General features: G+C 48.4%; 1 protein-coding gene across 1 annotated transcript; it reads left to right on the top strand.

The window, feature by feature from the left end:
* The first annotated feature begins 1,891 nt into the window (after positions 1-1,891).
* On the top strand, positions 1,892-18,083 carry LOC138489358 (zinc finger protein 436-like). The gene is made up of 2 exons (XM_069617075.1): positions 1,892-2,383; positions 15,142-18,083. The coding sequence occupies exons 1-2, from the start codon at positions 2,360-2,362 to the stop codon at positions 15,931-15,933; spliced, it is 816 nt and encodes a 271-aa protein (XP_069473176.1). The 5' UTR covers positions 1,892-2,359; the 3' UTR covers positions 15,934-18,083.
* Positions 18,084-18,661: the final 578 nt, after the last annotated feature.

Genomic DNA, 18,661 nt, shown 5'->3' with positions numbered 1-18,661 from the left:
CACCCCTAATTCCCACAGAAGTACCAGAAGCGGTGTGGTCAAAAGTGGGCATAGACTTTATAGGACCCCTGGAAGCGATGGCACCAGAACATCGGTACGGCATAGTGCTGGTTGATTACCTATCCAAGTGGGTCGAGGCTGAGTTCGTCCCAAACATTACCACCGCGACTGTAATTGAAGTCCTCACTGAAATTTTTCAAAGGGAAGGTCTCCCCAAGGAAGTAGTAACGGACAATGGGGTACAACTGATCTCACGGGACATGGAACAATTCCTGAGAAAGCACAATATAGGCCAAAAGAAGGCGGCCTTGTATCATCCCCAAGCCAATGGGCTTGTTGAAAGGGCCAACAGGTTCATTAAGGGAGCAATCCAACTAGCCACGGCCTCTGGAATGGACCCCCTAAAAACCACTAAGGAGGCCATAGCGGCCCACAGACTCACTCCAAACGGAATCACGCAAATATCCCCGTTTCGAATGTTGAGAGGGAGGAGTGCAGCCTCCACGCTCATACCACCATGGTTATCCAAAGTAAGAGAAGATGAAGCAGTGGACATGTCAGAAGTGGTGTGGAGAATTGAAAACAGCAAGGCACGCATGAAAACGTGGAGTGACCAAAGAAGAAGAACCAAGCAAGCGTCAGACATTGGAGGGGGAGATTGGGTCAAAATAAGACTACCGAAAAAAGACCAAATCACGTGCTCTCGGTTCAGCAGACCCACCAAAGTGATTCACAGGGGAACAAACCATGTCCGCACCGAGGATGGGCGCACATGGAATCTGGAAAGAGTAGCCCTATATCAGAAGAGACAAGAAAGAGCAAGAACCCCGGAGAGATCACATGCTGAAGAAGGAATAGACAATGAGCGAAGGGAAGAACGGGAGCCCGAGAGAAGCTACAGAGAAAGGGAAGAAACAGAGATGGAACCGGAATCACCCATGCCAGAACCAGAACAGGAGCAACAGGAAGATCGCACTGGAAAGGGTGACCGACCTAGAAGAGAGCACAGAAGACCGGTGAGATACAGTGACTATGTTTTGCAATGAACTTCCTTTGCCTCACCAAAGGGAGGTGTGTAGAGATATTGCGAGAGTTACCAACTCTCGCGAGATCTCGCCACGGCAGCGAGGACCGCCCCCGCGCGCTTCGCGCGCATTACGGGAGCAGCAGAGGACGCGGCAAGACGCGTCCTGCCGGCTCCTCCGAGATTGGGGCCTGGGGGCTTACATCACGAGACATTTCAGTCCCACAGCCCTGCAGCAGTTATTAGGCATGTTTGCCTAGCCGCCTGGTTACTTACATGTTCGCGGCAGATGTCCCTTATACAATAAAAGACATCCAGCCAGTAATCACGCCTCCTGTCATCTGTGCAAGAGTTTACTACACCTGGTAAAACCTTGCCTCCTGTGCAGGTCCCGCGAGCGGACCACGTAATGAGGCGGTAGAGGGTTAACGGCGCCAACACCTTTCCCGGCGCCGTTAACCTTTTACCGCCTCACTTGTAATGAGGCCCATAGTTATTTTCTAAAATTATGATTCTTCATATACTTCTGTTTTGAAATATGTTTTAAGCTTGTGTAGTTTTAAGAATAGTTTTCTTTTTTATTTTAAGTACCAATAAGGGTCCAAGGACTATTCTTAGGCGGGCGGCACTGTGGCTGAAAAGCCTATTTCCTGAGCCTATTCTGCGCAGCCAATAAAGGGCTAGTGATTAGTATCTCTTATTCTGCCAACCTCAGTAAAGAGCTGGTGATTAGTATCTGCCTTTCTGCGCAGCTTCAGTAAAGGGCCAGTGATTAGTATCTGCCTTTCTGCGCAACCTCAGTAAAGCATTATGAACCTATCTCCTGGTCTAAGCGGACTCAGTTAAGCGCTGGGATTGCATCTCCTACCTTGCGCAGCCTCAGTAATGCGCTAGTAATAGTACCTCCTCATGTACGGAGCCCCTCAGTAAAGCGCTGGTGATTGTATCTCTTATCTTGCGCAGCCTCAGTAAAGCTATATGATCCTATCTCCTATCTTGCGCAGCCTCAGTAATGCGCTAGTAATAGTACCTCCTCATGTACGGAGCCCCTCAGTAAAGGGCTGGTGATTAGTATTTGTGCGCAGCCGCAGGTGATTCCTTTTTCCTCTCTGCAGTGCTCAGCCTCAGTACTGCGCAGGGGGCCCCCAGAGACCCCTCGCCTCTGATCGCAGCTTTGCCATGTTTGGTGTTTTCGTGTGGATCCTGGTGGGTGTTAGCAAGCGTCTGAAGGAGATCCCTGGCATTCCAAGATGTCTGGGGAGGAGTCCAGCGGGGATCCCTCGAGATAAATCCAGCAACCCTGTGTAAGGCTACGCCAAGGATCCCTGCAGAGGAATGTCCGGGCAGGGGTCAGCAGAGGTGAGTTTTCTCTCCCGGGTATCTTCCTGTGTAGAGCTGTCATTGCTTACCACTGGACCCGTGTCATGAGCACAGCCAGGGGCGCAATTGCACCCCCGCACCCGCCTATTTTCTGCCCCCCCCCCAATTGGTGGCCTGTCCCCCCTCGCTCCCCAAGGATCTCTTAAAGGTGCTTCTTCTCGAGCTGTCTTTCGTCAATGTGTGGGTCCTTAGCCCTAATACTACTTCTCGATCTCTCAGCAGCGCTCGATCTGGTCCTCCACAGGATCCTATGCTTACACTTCACATCGTCAGCTAACGTCTCACCAGAGGCAACAATTGGATCACCTCCTTCTTGGAAGGTAAAACAATGAACGTCTTTGCCCCAGCCCCAGTATCATGTGGCATTCCCCAAGGGTCCTCTGTCTCCCCCACCCTACACAACATTTGTACAAAACCCCTTTTTGACTAAGTAGGCATTTCCTACACCAACTACGTGGACGATACCCAAATTATCCTCCCTCTCACTGGTAATCACGTTACTGACTCTGCCGCCCTCAATGCCGTCTACCAATCCATCCAGACCTGGATGGCCATGGACCATCGGCGTCAATGGAAATGGAAACAATGGAAATTCTGCTTGTGGGATCACCAACCATACTAAAAAACCTTGATCACCGTTATGCCTCTTTCACCATCGATGGCTTTGTAATCCCAGTCTCTAAGGCAAATCCATCCCTTACACTAGGTTCAGAAGTGCCAGTGTCTGTGGATATAAAAGACAAACAAAGTCGCTCTACAAAAGGTCTAACACCGGCCCCCAGTCCTGTACAAATCTAGCATGCTCCATCTGAATGGAGTATGTGACCCACTCCAATGCTACATCCGGTCGGTCTCTTTGGGAGCCTCTTTAGTTTTCCATTTTTGTGCAATCGGTAGTAAAGCCGCCAAAGTTAATACTGAATGAATAGAGGCTTACAAGGAGGGGCTGTCTCCAGGTCCCACAAACAAAGAACACTTTTGGACTCCGCTGATTCCAACCCTGCACCAAACATTCCTTGTATACACCTTCTCAACCTTGGCCACATCTCAGACACCCTCAGACAGGACCATCAAATGTGTCCCCAATCTCCCCGCTCTTCGCATTCCCCTCCGACATTCTCTGGGCCTCTGTGCGTCCATTCTCTGCAGCCTAACGGGGTGTAGTGCCATTGTATCATTATCTTCTACCATATATCTCTAAGCTGTATAGCCCTATTCAGTCTGATAATGTTCTTCCATAGAAAGACCCAATGCAGGGATCGAAATTAAGATTGGATAAGCGCGAGCTAAAAGCAGCTCCTGGGTACCAGGAGCTGCCACTGGGGAACCAGGAGCGAGTACATGGCGTTCTGCAACTCTGACTTCCACATAAGATGCAAAAATATAATGGTGTCCATTATTTATGATCCCTTATCCTTTAAATGTTGTATAGATGTGTCCTGATGTTTATTTATAGATTGTCCCAAATGCACAGATTCAAATTCACGTAGGTGTATTAGTTCGGCATTGGTTGGCATGGGGGGACAAACATAACTCCTGGTTGCTGGTTGCTGTTGGTGTCACGCCAACCAGGCTCTTCTAGGCTACAAGCAGGGGTTAAATAGCTACCAGCTCCCCTCCATTTCGAACCATGGGATAGTTCTACCCAACGTCACCTGCGACGCCGCCATTTACAGCCACTGAATATTCTGACCCCTTCTGTGAAGCAAAGAGATCAAGTTCCTTGTGCCTGACTGAGTGGTTAGAAACATCGCAAACCATGTGATTGGCCTCGTAGCAGCCTCCCTGTTTGCCTGATCGGACACCAAGTGGCGCAGTTCAAAATACCTGAATCTGTCCCTCTCTGCTGGGCCAAACTTCTACTTGCACTCATCGAAAGATTTACCATCTCCTTCTTGAAAAGATCTCTAAGCTTTCTACAGCCCACTCCCTCCATTGCGAAAACACTCCCCTTTCTCACCTCAATGGGAATTGTGGAATACAGTGTATGTGGATGGAGAGCGGAAAGGATGAAATTCCATACTTCTTCACTAGTGTGTGCCAGGTGTACTCTACCAACCACCTAATCGGGCTACAACACCCATTGGCCGGTCTGTCATTCCTGTCGAGTCAGACAACCTCACCTCCGCCCTGTCCAGTCTAACCCACGTTCTATCTGTATCTTTGTCACACCGCTCTCTTATGATCCTTATTTGGACAGCCCCATAGTAGGCATGAAAATAAGGAAGCGCTAGCCCTCCTCGAGATCTGAGAACAATCAAGCACTTATGGAACAATCTGGGCTTCTTCCCATTCCACACTAATATTGCCACTGACTTGTTCAGTTGCCTAAAGAAAGTGGATGCAGGGGCCTTGGGAGAGCCTGGAATAAATATAGCACTCTAGGCAGTACCACCATTCTGATTTCAGCAATCATCCCCAACCATGAAATTGAGAGTGGGCCCCAACTATTTAGGTCCCCCTTTACTTTGCTTAACAGCGGGCTGTAATTAAATGGGTACAGCATTCCCAAGCTCTTTGTAAGCGTTACCTCCAGATGTCTGATTCCTTTGGAACGCCACTTAAAGGGTGACATGGCCTTGGGCTGCAACATCGCCTGCCCCTGAACAGATATATTGAGGACCTCTGATTTGCTAAGGCTTATCCTCAGGCCTGCTACCTCCCTAAAAGCTTCTAGCTCCTGCATAGTCACCTGCAGTGATTCTGCTGGCTGCGTTAGTAACCAGCATGTCATCAACAAAAGCAATGGTTTTATGCTCTTCCTCTCCAAATGGTATAAATCTCCTCCATCGATCTTATATGGGTTAGGAGCGGCTCCATGTAGATGGCAAATAATAAGTGGGGTAACCCTGTTTTGTTCCCTTCCCATTCAGTATCTTCCTGCACAACTGTCCATTGATTAACATGTGTATCAATGGTCTCTGGTCATTTTACTTTGATCCTTTCCAGAAAAGAAGACCTGAAACCCATGTGCAACAAAGTTTCTTGGAGGAACGATCACTCTACTCGGTCAAACGCTTTCTCAGCGTCCAGCGAGAGGAGGCGAGCCGAAGTGTCCGCCTTGCTTTCTCTATCAAATGTTCAACACTGCTGGTATTGTCAAAGGTTTGCCTCGGCCACACAAATCCTGACTGGTCTGGCCCTATAATTCTGGAGAGTATGGACTCTAACCTATTGGGCAAAATCTTTGTAGATTTTTTGTCTGTATTTATTAACACTATGGGACAGTATGGCCCACATAAGGCCAATTCTTTATTTGACTTGGGAAGCAGTACCACATTAGCTTCCTCCATAGAGGGCACAGTCCTTCCCGTCGCTCCGAATGAGCTAAATAAACTCGTCAGTATCGGCAGCAATATTGATAGATAGGTTTTATAAAACACTGCAGGGAAGCCATCTGGTCCCAGCGATTTGTTGACAGGAAGTTTCTGTAAGACCTCCAATACCTCTTCCTGTGAGATTTCTAATTCCAATGCTTCTCTCTATGCAAGTATTATTTTAGGTAAGGCCAGGTCTTTATGGTACTTAGCCTGTGGGAGACTCTAGTGGAGAGCGATGAACGCAGAGTAGAATAGAATTTAACAAATTCCTCCATGATGCAGGTATTGTCTGTTAGAATATTGCCTTCTGCATCCCTAATTGTGTCTATGCTCTTAGACGTTGCTCTGTCCCTTAGCATTCTAGCCAGCAGCCTGTCTGCCTTAATAGATTTTACATAGAATTTCTGTTGGTTGTAAAGTAAAGCTGTCTCCACTTGTCTAGTGCGTGCCAATTCTAGCGGTGCCCTCGCGCCCCTGTATGTCCTTAAATTAGCTCTCATTGGATGTGCTTCCAAAGCCTACAAAGTGTCTCAGATCCTCCTCCAAGTCATCCTCTAACCGGCGGAGACATTTGTCTCTGCCTGTCTTCATAGCAATACGTTTCCCTCTCATAACCGCCTTGAAGGCCTCCCACGTCAGACTTTCTGATGTGAGTGGGGCCAGGTTATTCACAAAGTATTCCCTGATTTTGTGTCCTATAGCATCTGCAAGCTCTTTGCCCTAATTCGCAGGGGAAGCGCCATCTCCAAAGTTTCTGCCAAAACATTGGGACCTTAAGGGAAGCCACTAATTGGGGCGTGATTGGGAGAGTGAGATTGTTCCTATTTTGATCCCTTCTAATCATCCCAGCAGTTGTCGCGACACCCATATGTAGTCGATTCTAGAGTGTGTGCTATGAATGTGGGAGTAGAAATTTAAACCCTTCCCCCTCACCCACTTGCCCCTCCGTGTTTTGCAAAGGAGAAGCCTAGTAAAAATGTGCTTCACGGTCTTAAACGGGGTCCAACACCCTTGCGCATTCTCCCTGCTCCTGTCATCCGTTGGGGACCAAGCCAAGTTGAAGTCGCCGGCAAATATGAGGTTGGCCGTGGAAAATTCTTCCAGCCTAGCCATTGTCTCCTTTAGAAAGCTATCCAGACGCCACGTTGGAGGCATAAATATTCGCAGTCGTGTGACCCTTATTACCAATACACACCTGGACAAACAGGGAGCAGCCCCCTAATCTTCTTTCACCCCCAGGACCACTATTTCTAGTGCATTGCTGAATGCTAATATAACCCTGCATGTTTTGTTTTGAGTAGTGACCTGGAACAAATACGGGTACGCCTAAGTCTCACCCTATTCCTATGCCACCCCACTTCACGTGAAAGTGATCCACCTTCCTTCTCTTCACCAGGGAGTTCAGTCCCCTGATATTATGCGTCAGGATCTTGAATGGGCTATAAGATGGACTATCAGGCTCAAAAACCTTCCTTTCCGGCCTACCACGATGGATGTCGAGAAGGTCCCCCACACTCCCAGTTCAAGGTGCGCAGTGGCAGACTACGGGTGCAATCATTAGAACCTGTGCAATCATTGGAATCTTCCCCATTTCCCATCGCCCCGAAAGCCCTGAATAACCCCAACCACAACAACATAAATCTCTGATAGAGCAATGAAAATAAAACCCCATGGGGCATATTCGGTTCCCCAATGGGGCACATGGACCTATTGTCCCAGGACTGACCGCAAAACCCCAACAAACTAAGCAGCGGGTTTCTTAAACGATATTAAGTGAAAAGGTATCGAATAGAAAAAGAATGATTTAGAAAGACCTCTGCGACCTTTCTAAATCAAACTCTCATGCCCGTGCAGCACACGAGTGCATGCAGGTGCTGACGGGCATGTCAGGACCAGGGAGAGCCGTTGTGGGAGAACAGGTAAGTGTGTGTGTATGTTTATTGTGTGTGTATGTGTGTTTATGTGTGTGTGGTTGTGTGTGTGGGTTGCGTGTATGTGTATGCTTGGGAGGGCAGGGAAGCTGCGCAGATGAGGAAGAGTGGGAAGAGGGGTGAACCCCCCGCAATTTTTTGAAGACATCCTCCCGCCACCGAGGATGGGGGCAGGGGGCAAAGGGAAGTGATAAATTCGTTTTTCTGCTGGCTGCTGAAAATCAGCCGAAAAAAAATCGGCCTTTTTGGTAGGCGACCAGCAAAAAGCGAAAATATCACATAGAACGATCCTAAATCCCTCCTATGAGTAGTATTTAACAGACCCTGCCCTCTCCTTTACATGTAGAGCCATCCCACCCCCATCACCCGCAAACAGGCAAAGACACCAGAGCCCACTGCCCCCTAGATTACTACCTGCAACCCAGCCCTCATCCACTCCCCAATTGGAAGGACCGCTACCCCTGTCGGGAGCTAGATCCTTCATCCTTAACCAATCCTCCACAATTCCGAGCACACTGACACCCTCTGTGAGCGTGGTAACGCGATGTTGAGTACCCTCCCATGTGAAGAGCATGCAGAGGGGAAATGTCCATCGGTATCTGATGTGTCTATGTGCGAGGGCACTGACCAATGGACCCATTTCCCCTCCTCTTCTGGAGTGTGGATTGCGCAATGTGCTGAATTTCCACTCCATTCAGGCGTATTGGACCAGAGTCCCTGACTGCTCACAAGATGCTCTCCTTCGAGGAGTGAGACGTCACTGCTACCAAGATATCCCCGGGTCTTTCTCCCAGACCCGATCTCTTTGGCCCAGCTCGACGGATCCTATCAAAGAGGATCGATTCCAGCGGAACATCCCCCAGCAAGTCCCCAAGCACGTGCTGAGCCGTTTCCCTGAGATCTTTATCCAGCACATCCTCCGAATTATTTTTTTTTATATAACAATGTTGGAATACTGCAAGTGATTTTCCAAGTCCTTACATTGAATCTCCAGATTCCTCATTATGTTAGCTGCCTGCTCCAAGACTTCCTCATATTTCTTTGTGTCATCTGTGACCTCCTGTACAGCCCATTCGATAGAGTCTGTCCTCTCCTCCAACTTGGCCAGGTACACCTCTATATGCTCAATTGATTATCTCAAGTCTGTTTTGAGAGCCACACGTTGTTCTTGAAATGTGGCAGCCAGCTTCTCATGGAAGGTGTTTAGAAATTGCAAGACGTCTTGCTTCGTGACTGCCGAGGACCCAGGTGGGCCTTGTTGGTGGTCTTGGGATGCCATTGCCGTCGCCTGCGCTTTTCTGTGTGACCCGGACCTTGGTTCCAGCAGTGTTGCAGACTTCCCTGCATAGGGGACACTGTGATTCTTGTTGGGCCGGGGTCCTCTTTCATTTCCCTTTCAGCATTTGTGGAGTGCAACCTTCCTATGACCCTCGGATGGGAAGTTTAGTGGGCCCCATATATCACCGTACTGATATTAGACTGGGGGAGGGAGACAGCCGCAGCACCTTACCCCACTCCTGTGTTCACTTCCAGCACAGATTGCCTCAAGCACCTCATCGCAGCCCTGGGGACATCCCTGTTGCCAGCAGTCCCCACCACTTGTGGCCTGGGTGCACCACTTACAAGCCTCCGCTGATTGCAGGAGCTTCACACCCTAAGAGATGTGCGACTGTCTGAGGCCCTTCTCTTTTGGGTCACTGCCCAGTTCCCTCCAGTGCCTCCCAGATCCTGTGCTGCCCCTTTCACAGTGGGGCGGAGTGCGTGCTGATTCCAGATCGGACGCCGGGAACTGCTGTGCTGCCTTCCTGGTTCCTCTCCTGCGAGGAGAGCACCCAACACCTTCTCCCATTACCCTCCAGGGATGGGACGACGAGTACCAGTACGTCCAACCCAAAGGATGAGGCAGAGAACACCAAGCGTCTCGCACCATGGAGCACCCCCTTCCGACCTCCAACCTTTTCTAGAGTGAGCAAAGGAGGATCGCCCCATCCCTCTCACAACTAGCATTACCTGCACAGTTTTTCTGGCAGGCCGTTGCTGAAGGTGCATGTTTTCCTCCTTGCCGCCGCCATATTGGAATCATTAGCCTCACAGGCATTATTACAGGCAGAACTGAGGATTCCTGGTGTCCACTCTCTCAGCCATTTTCAGAGGCAGAACTAAATAGTCCTGGTGTCTGTCTTCTATCACTATCCCCTCACCCTAGATAAGCAGCGCACCGCCGGATACTAGGGTTAGTAACAGCAGAATGGATAGTTATTGAATGTTGGAGGGCAAGAATGGCGAGATTGATTCGATGTAATTGTGCAAGTACGAATTGAAACCTGAACTTTCGTATGTGACAAATGTGTTGGGCCTTTGGTTCTGGTCTGGCGGCCTGTGTGGGGTCCTTTTTGTTTTTTGTCCACTCTCTCAGCCATTCTTAGAGGCAGGACTGAATATTCCTGGTGTCCACTCTCTCAGCCATTTTTACAGGCAGGGCTGAGGATTCCTGATATCCACTTTCTCAGCCATTCGTAGATCAAGGACTGAGGAGATGGGTGTCCACTCTCTGAGCCATTCTTACAGCTCATGCTTCCGCTCTAGTAGAGCCTGATTATCTTGAAACCAACAGCTACCAGGAGCTCATTCTGGCTCCCCAGGCCAACTGGTGCCTTACAAGCATGCATATGTGAGTGTATGAGAATGTTAATAAAGAAGAATTATGACATCTACAGGACACAGTGGCCCTCATTACAACACCGCCGCTAAACCATGGCGCTATTGTTGTAACGGGTCCACCATGGTTCAATGGGGAATTACCACCCCATTCCAAGGTTGGCGGGTGGTAATGCCCCATTGAACCATGGCCCTTCCCCATTCCCATTTTCGCCCCATAGGGCTCTATGGGAATGGGGAAGGCGCTAAGTACGGTACCGCAATTTGCGGTACCGTACTTAGCACCAAGGTCCCTTTGCGGGTCCCTACTTTAACGGCCTAGACCAGCCGTTCAGGTCGGGTCCCGCAAAGGGACCTCGTAGTAAGGCGCTAAGTGTTTAACGGCGCCGCAGCCTTTTACGGCGCCGTTAAACACTTAGCGCCAGGGTCCTAATAAGGCCCAGTGTTATGGTCCCAATAGAACAGACAGCGGCCCTAAAGTCCCTTCCATGTTCGTGGGAAGGGGTGGTGGCATTGAGACGCACCCAGATATTTACAAGGAACCGCTGAGCATGATGGGTGTAGAAAGGGTAAGAAGTGGGAGGGGCGGTTGAGCATTGTAGAACTAGAATGGGGATTGCCAGGAGGAGTGGTAGAGGCAGCTGAAGTAAATGTCAGCAACAGATACGATCGATGGAGGATAATAAGATTATAAGTAGTTGTACCATTAAGTTTTGTATAATTTTCAACAGAAATGTAAACATATCAGTGAAAGGACCCTTCACAAGCTTTTCCAGTGACCTCCATTTTCCACCAGCCTTTTAATTGATTCTTCATTTGTGTATGTTCTGTTCTTTTAAAGACTGTACTTTTATCTGTGCCTGAGGAAGCCAACATCCGAGTGGAAACATTAATTTAATCTTTGGAAGCTGCAGTGAGGGTCCCATTGCATTGGCATTCTGGGTCAACTTGAACCACTACTGAAATGCATTTGACCCGATTCATACTTTTAAGGATCACAGCAGAAAACAAGACGATTCTACTGCAATGAATGCACGAATAATTCTGGCGCTATCACTCAAGATTTAGGTTTTGATATAGAAACAAGGGTGGACCTTCCAAACGAGAATCACTTGGGGCTGCCATGAGTATTTGGAGGATTTGAGTAAAGCACTTTTTCCTCAGTCTTTCCCCTGCCACCTGTGAGAGGGTCAGACTTGGTTGTTTTCCTTGCATCCTGAGATTTGTAGTTTTAATTTTCCCATATTTAAATTCCAGAGTACATATACCAGAATCTAAGGAAATACAGGACTAGGCGACATACTTAGGAATCTTATAGGAACGCTTTAGAGATGTGAGTGAAGTTCTTTTCTTAAATCATTCATGTCCCATTTCATTTTGGAGATGTTGAATTAGTCCCATTTTCAGGTCTGTCTAGTGAGAGCTTTATGCACTTTGCAAGATCTCTTGAGGAGAGATATTAGAGAAGGGCAGTGGTGCCAGTCAGCTTATCTGTGATGCAGAGCCAGCCAAGCACCTTCAGTGATAAAAACCCAAAGTGGGACACATAAATTGTATAAAATAATGAATTAGTCTCCACAGGTTGCTGACACTTCCCATCCGATACACACTGCATCTGTCATGTCTCACAGGAGACGTTGGGCTATTTGGCACCGTTGGAGCTGGACTGGCATTGCCCACATTGTCCATTCCAACATGGAGGACCGTATCTGCAGCAGCGCTCCAGTCGAGCAGTTTCACGCTCGGCAGGAGGCTCTGCCCCCGTTGCTAAGGACGGCATATCAGGCTTATCGTTCTGCGCTTCAGCGCGTTGCTACTCTTCACTATCCAACACTCCATGAGTTCACCACTGGATGCTACTAGGTTCTACTAATCCTGTCTCTGTTTATCTTCTTTAACGAACGTCCTCTTCTTACAGAAGCTACTTTTCACTCGCAATCTGACCCCGAGCCTCGCTGGACTTGCTATCTCTCTTCATGATTGCACCCGGAAAGTCTCATCCTGGTATGTTACTAATACCGGCACTTTAAGTCTTTTAACATTAGCGATATATGTAAGAGCTTACCCTCTCTTGCAATTGCAGCACTCGACTCCTTCTCAGAGTTATCAAAGCAACGGGCAATGCCATCTTCTTCTCGGGTGTTTGCTTGCGTTCTGTTATGGAATACGTGGCAGTTCACCCTGTCTGGATAAGCGCTGCTGAGCCCGCGGTAAGACATTCTATTTCATTTACAAGGCAAATTAGAGCTGTTCTAAGCCTACACCCCATTAGGGTTCTTTTCACAATTGTCTTCTTACCTTGTACTCCTGCAGAGCAATCCTGCACCCATTCCGAACTGATCGTCAGAGCATTCTGAGACATTCTACCTGGTAAATAGACATTGGGCCTCATTACGACCCTGGCGCTGACGGAATGAAGGGGGCCGGTACGGGACAGGCCCCCTTCATTCCATCAGGGCCGATTACGAGGTTCCCTTTGCGGGACCAGGACCAGACGTCTGGTAAAACCAGACTTCTTTTCCGGGTCCCGCGAGGGGAAGAGGGAGGTAACAACGGGACACTTGTAATGTGCCTGTTGCCTCCATCCCCATTCCCATTGAGCCCAATGGGGGCTCAAATCGGAATGGGGAATGGTTCCTGCAAAGAGGAATTACCGGGTCCTCCAATGTTGGAATGACACGGTTATTCCTCATTGCAGGAACCCGGTAAAGGAGCCCGGTTTGGAGGCAGCCATGGAGCTGATAGCTTCATGGCTGCCTCCAAACTCGTAATGAGGCCCATTCTCTCAACTTTCCTCATTCCTGCAATTTAGCTTTCTGCTTTTGAACACCTTCTCTAACCTCTACTCTCATCTCACTACTTTTCTGTTAGACATTGCCTATCCTTGGGACGTCGCCTGAACTCCTCAGCAACTCTTCGGGCTGTAAGAACACCCGGCCCGCCCAGAAGCAAGCAGGGTTTTATTCCCCAGAGGGTTTCCCTGGCGTTCCCCCTCCTTCCTGGCTACTCTTGCTATGGGTTGGAAGAGGACCGCCAGGAGATTTATCATTAACATTGTTGCTGCTGTTGCCTCAGACCCAGGTCGGTGGACTTTGTAGCAAATGAAATGTGGTGATTATCAATAATACAGAGGTTATCGAGTCTCATTTCTCACAGCATCTGCCTCACTATTACCATATTTCACATTTCCTTTCATCCCCCAGTCACTGGTGATCTATATTTGACACCTGAATAAACAGCCGAACCAGCAGTTTTGAAATATTTACTTGTGTTTTCTGAATTGTACTTGTGTTTGCAGGATAGCGTACTGTTTAACATGAGTGATAGCAGAGGGGAGAGCACGCATCCAGTACACCAGCGTCCCACGACATAATCACTAATAGTTTTGTGGTGTATGGCTTCCATTAAAAACCATCAACAACTATTTCCTTTTCCAAATTCAATATCCCCCAGCTGTGACCTCCCTGCAGAGGATTATGGAATTTATAATCTGCTGCAGTATCATCAGGGCAGGGGGATACAACATTTAGGCAACCTTCCAGGGGTGTCTTAAGACTCGGAAAGCAGGGAACGCCCAGCACCCCACACATCACTGACTGCTTGTGAGAGCTGTGACTTCTCTGCAAGGTCAAAGGCCACGCTGCCGTAGACACTGCAGCAGCCACAGATCTTCCCATCTATCTGACTCGCAACTCCCGCACTGCCAGGGAGCCGCACCAGTAGGGAGGTGGTGATGGTGTGAGAGAAAACGGTACACCTTTTGTTCATGGAGGTGGCTTGCTTTATTTTGTATGTTGCATGCAGTTCCTTCATGCCTTTCCGCTCCACCATGGGGTACAGGGGGGCACTGCAAGGGTGGGCAAGGGATTCATGAGGGCTATAGGCACCATAGCATTCTATATGGGCAGCCATCAACTGCAGGGTACATTCCACGTTGGGGTTCAGTGACAGCTCGAGTGTCACTCTCACTGTCTATCAGATTTCACTCTGAACCCCCAGGCGGAGTACATCCCTGCAGTTGAAAGCGCCCCTCTGTAATTCTACATTCTTCCCATGAATGTACTAGCCGTCGATGTTGCTGGCGAGCAATGCTGACTAGACTTGTGTTCTATATTGTACATGTAAATCAGGGCAGTATTCTCCCAGCAAGTATACATTACCCATTTCTCTCTGCTGATTGGTGAGGGCTCTAGAGGGGCTATATTTATATATTTATTGAGGATTGGACTATGCTGAGGCTTCAGGACTCTGCTGTTCACTCTTAAAATGTATCTGAGGCAAGACACAAATGGCTTCACTCAAGATCACCCAATGAGTTTGTGGGCCTCATTATAAGGCTGGCGCTCACGGGATGAAAGGGGCTGGTACGGGACCGGCCCCCTTCATTCCGTCAGGGCTGATTATGAGGTTCCCTTTGCGGGACCCGGATCGGACACCTGGTAAAAGCAGGCGTCCTTTCCGGGTTCCGCGAGGTGAAGAGGGAGGTAACAATGGGACACTCATATTGTGCCCGTTGTTACCTCCATCCCCATTCCCATTGAGCCCTATGGGGGCTCAAATGGGAATGGGGAATGGTTCCTGCAAGGAGGAATTACCGGGTCCTCCAATGTTGGAATGGCCCGATAAGTCCCCATTGCAGGAACCCGGTAAAGGAGCCCGGTTTGGAGGCAGCCATGGAGCTAAGAGCTCCATGGCTGCCTCCAAACTCGTAATGAGGCCCTGTGAGTGGGGAGTAAAGTGAGAATGAATGGCTCAGCCTTGTGTCTATTGATATTTAGGCTGTACAGTGATATGAAATAATATGTGGAACCTCTGCTTCTTTCAACAGAGAGGGAGCAGCCATGAGGTACATGTTCTGGAGAAGGTCAACGAGAGTACACAATGTGATGAGCACTTTAATCCGTCGTCACACCGGGAAATACATCAGAGATCCCACACAGAAGAAAATCCATTAGAGTATTTGGAGTGTGAGAAAAGCTTTGCTCAGAGCTCAAATCTGTACCGACATCAGACATGCCACACCAGGGGGAAGCCGTATGAATGTCCTGAGTGCAAGAGACGCTTCAAGGAAAGCTCAACTCTGATGAGGCATCTTACGATCCATACTGGGGAAAAGCCCTATGGTTGCATAGAATGTGGTAAGCACTTCAATCGTGCATCAGACCTGAAGACTCACCATAGAACCCACACAGGAGAGAAGCCATACCAGTGTACCGAGTGTGAAAAAAGCTTCACACAGCTCTCAACTCTGTACCAGCATCAGAACAGCCATACTGGAGTGCAACCACACCAGTGTACAGAGTGTGAGAAAAGGTTCACTGTGAGGGCAAGTCTGTACAGACATCTGAAGAGCCATACTGGCCAGCGACCATATCAGTGTACAGAGTGTGAGAAAAGTTTCAAGGACCACTCAACTCTGCTGAGGCATCTTAGGATCCATACTGAGGAAAAGCCTTATGGGTGCAGGGAATATGGTAAGCACTTTAATTGCGCATCAGTCCTGAAGACTCACCATAGATCTCACACCAGAGAGAAACCATACCAGTGTACAGAGTGTGGGAAAAGCTTCAGTAACAGCTCACACCTGAACAAGCATCAGAAGATCCACACTGGGGTGTGACCATACCAATGTAGGGAGTTTGGGAAAAGTCTCAGTAACAGCTCAAATATGTGCAAGCATTACAAGAGCCCTGCGGATACATGCCGTGTCTGAGGCCTTCAATGCAATATCAATCTTGAGGCAACATCATGTATCGCAAACAAGTGGTGCACCCAAGGTGTTTGCAACAGTACCGAGCCTTCATAAATGAACAGTGCACCTGCTCTGGTGTTAGTCCTCTGTGAACAGTGTTTAATGTCTGAGATGTTCCAGCTGTTGTATAACTATGTATACACCCATTGACTGTCCATGGCCATGCTAATCCCTATGGCCATTCCACCCCACCCTAAACACATCCTCCTGGGATCTCTTTAAGTCAGCTCTATTAATCAGTAACATCAAACTTTGGCTTGCCAGTGTAGTTTCTAAGCAGTTTGCTGAGAGTGAATGGCTTAATTGCAGTTGTAAATGTTCTACTGGTGTAATGAACATTTCATAACCAAGTCAGGGCCTCATTACGAGTTTGGAGGTAGCCATGGTGCTATTAGCGCCATGGCCGCCTCCAAACTCGGGTCCGGGTTCCTTGAATGAGGAATTACTGGGTCATTCCAAATTTGGAGGACCCGGTAATTACTTGTTCAATAAATCCATCCCCATCCCCATTCCCATTGAGCCCTCATAGGGCTCAAATGGGAATGGGGAGGGAACTGATAACGATTAACGGGCCTGTTATTTGCTCCCTGGTACGCTTGCAGGATCCGCAAAAGACGTCTGGTCTGACCAGACGTTCAGAGCGGGTCCCTCAAGGGAACCTCGTAATAGGGCAGAATGGGTTTACCGGCACCGGCACCATTACCGGCGCCGTTAAACCCATTCCGCCCACCTCATACTGAGACCCTGTGACTTGATTTATATCTATTCCTTGCACTGAAGTCATGTTAACAACAAGCATTGGCAAAACCAACACCTTTGGCTTTCATGTAGGAATGGGATAGGCTTGTGTTAGGCACTGCTGTCATATGCCCTGGTAATCTACCCTTTTTCCAGCTGTTCCTGTTTTATGGCCAGGTAGTATCATTATTACAGTGCCTGGCACATGCCTATCCAATTCCTACACAAAAGTCAAAATGGTTTGCTTTGCCAATGCTCATCTTAGAACTGTGTTGCTAAACATATTTATCTGTGGCATTATTTTATTGAGGCATGAAAGGTAACTGTAAAAGTGAAGCAGAATGGTTCAAATTGTTAAAAGCAGTCAGATTCTCCCTACACACCAGATGATAAAGGGTGCACTGAAAGATGACATCGAGAAAGTCACACACACACACCGCTCCCACACACCTCACTCACACATACACCTGCCACACACATACACACACATACACACGAACACCCACCCCACATGCACACCCACCCCCCATGCACACCCACCCCACATACCACACACACCACACATACTACACACACACCCACACCACCCCCTCAAACCCCCCACACACCCCTCACCCCCCCACACTCACACCCCACCCTCACACACCACATACACACCACATACACACCGCACATACACCGCACATACCACACACACCATACACCACACACACATACACACTCTCCCCACACATACAGACAGATACAGACTCCCATTAACCCCCCACACACAGTGCCTCACACACACGCCTCACACACGCGTCTCTCTCTCTCTCTCTCTCTCTCTCTCTCTCTCTCTCTCTCTCTCTCTCTCTCTCTCTCTCTCTCTCTCTCTCTCTCTCTCTCTCTCTCTCTCTCTCTCTCTCTCTACACCACCCCAAAGTAAGCAAGCACACTGTCATGGTCATGACCACCTTCGCCTGTCATCTGAATGCAAGTGTTATTCATGTGGAGTGTGATGTTATTCAGGGTGTACCTGGACAGGATTGACTAAGAATTTGAAATGGTATTTTTAGATCAGGATGCAATTGTTTTGGGCACCATTAATTATTATGTTTTTCAATAATTTCTATATGCTCTAAAGAGTAGATCACCCTGCCCTATTGTCACTCTGGTGGCCACCAACGTCTAAACATTCCTTCAATACTTCCCAGTTCATCTAGTAGCACGCTATTGTTTTGACATTTTCTCATGTACAAATCTCTGAGCAATATTGAATTAAAAAGCATTTTTTATTTTAATATTTCTTTTTTTACATCATTGTTCACAAATATCAAAAATACATCATTAAAAATGTGGCCTTTTGTGCAAAAATACAACACAGTGCAAAGAGTACATCAAACCACAAGGAAGTGCAAGTGCCTCAAAGTGCAATCTAAAAAACAATTTAGTCAAACTGACTGATCTAGGGAACATGGAAGGTAGATAGCTACTTGCAGTAATCCCAGGAATATTATTGCATGGTCAAACCATGATCCCATGGAAAACCATTACTAATGGTCATGCTCTATCTTCCGTACATCAACACATTGGGCCTCATTCCAAGGCTGGCGGTCCGGAAATAAGGGTGCTGGTAGCAATGTACTTGCACCCTTTCTGGACTGCCAGACTATGAGAATGCCTGCAGGGTCTGGTGTTCCTGGTAGGTCTGACGTGCCAGGTGCACTGGCCCCTGCAGGTGTGGTTTTTACGAAAGCACCAGCACCATTAGCAATGGTGTGGGTACGTCCATGTCACAGGAATGGGTACTTACATTTTTTGCTGCATGACATCCCGGGCCGCTGCGACTTGTAATGTCCCGGGTGGCACCGGGACACCA

The sequence above is a fragment of the Ambystoma mexicanum genome, chromosome 9, assembly GCF_040938575.1.
Source record: "Ambystoma mexicanum isolate Mex_15411 chromosome 9, UKY_AmexF1_1, whole genome shotgun sequence".
NCBI classification, from domain to species: domain Eukaryota; kingdom Metazoa; phylum Chordata; class Amphibia; order Caudata; family Ambystomatidae; genus Ambystoma; species Ambystoma mexicanum.
Note: the sequence above shows the minus strand (reverse complement) of the source record. Positions and strands in the feature narration are given on the sequence as shown.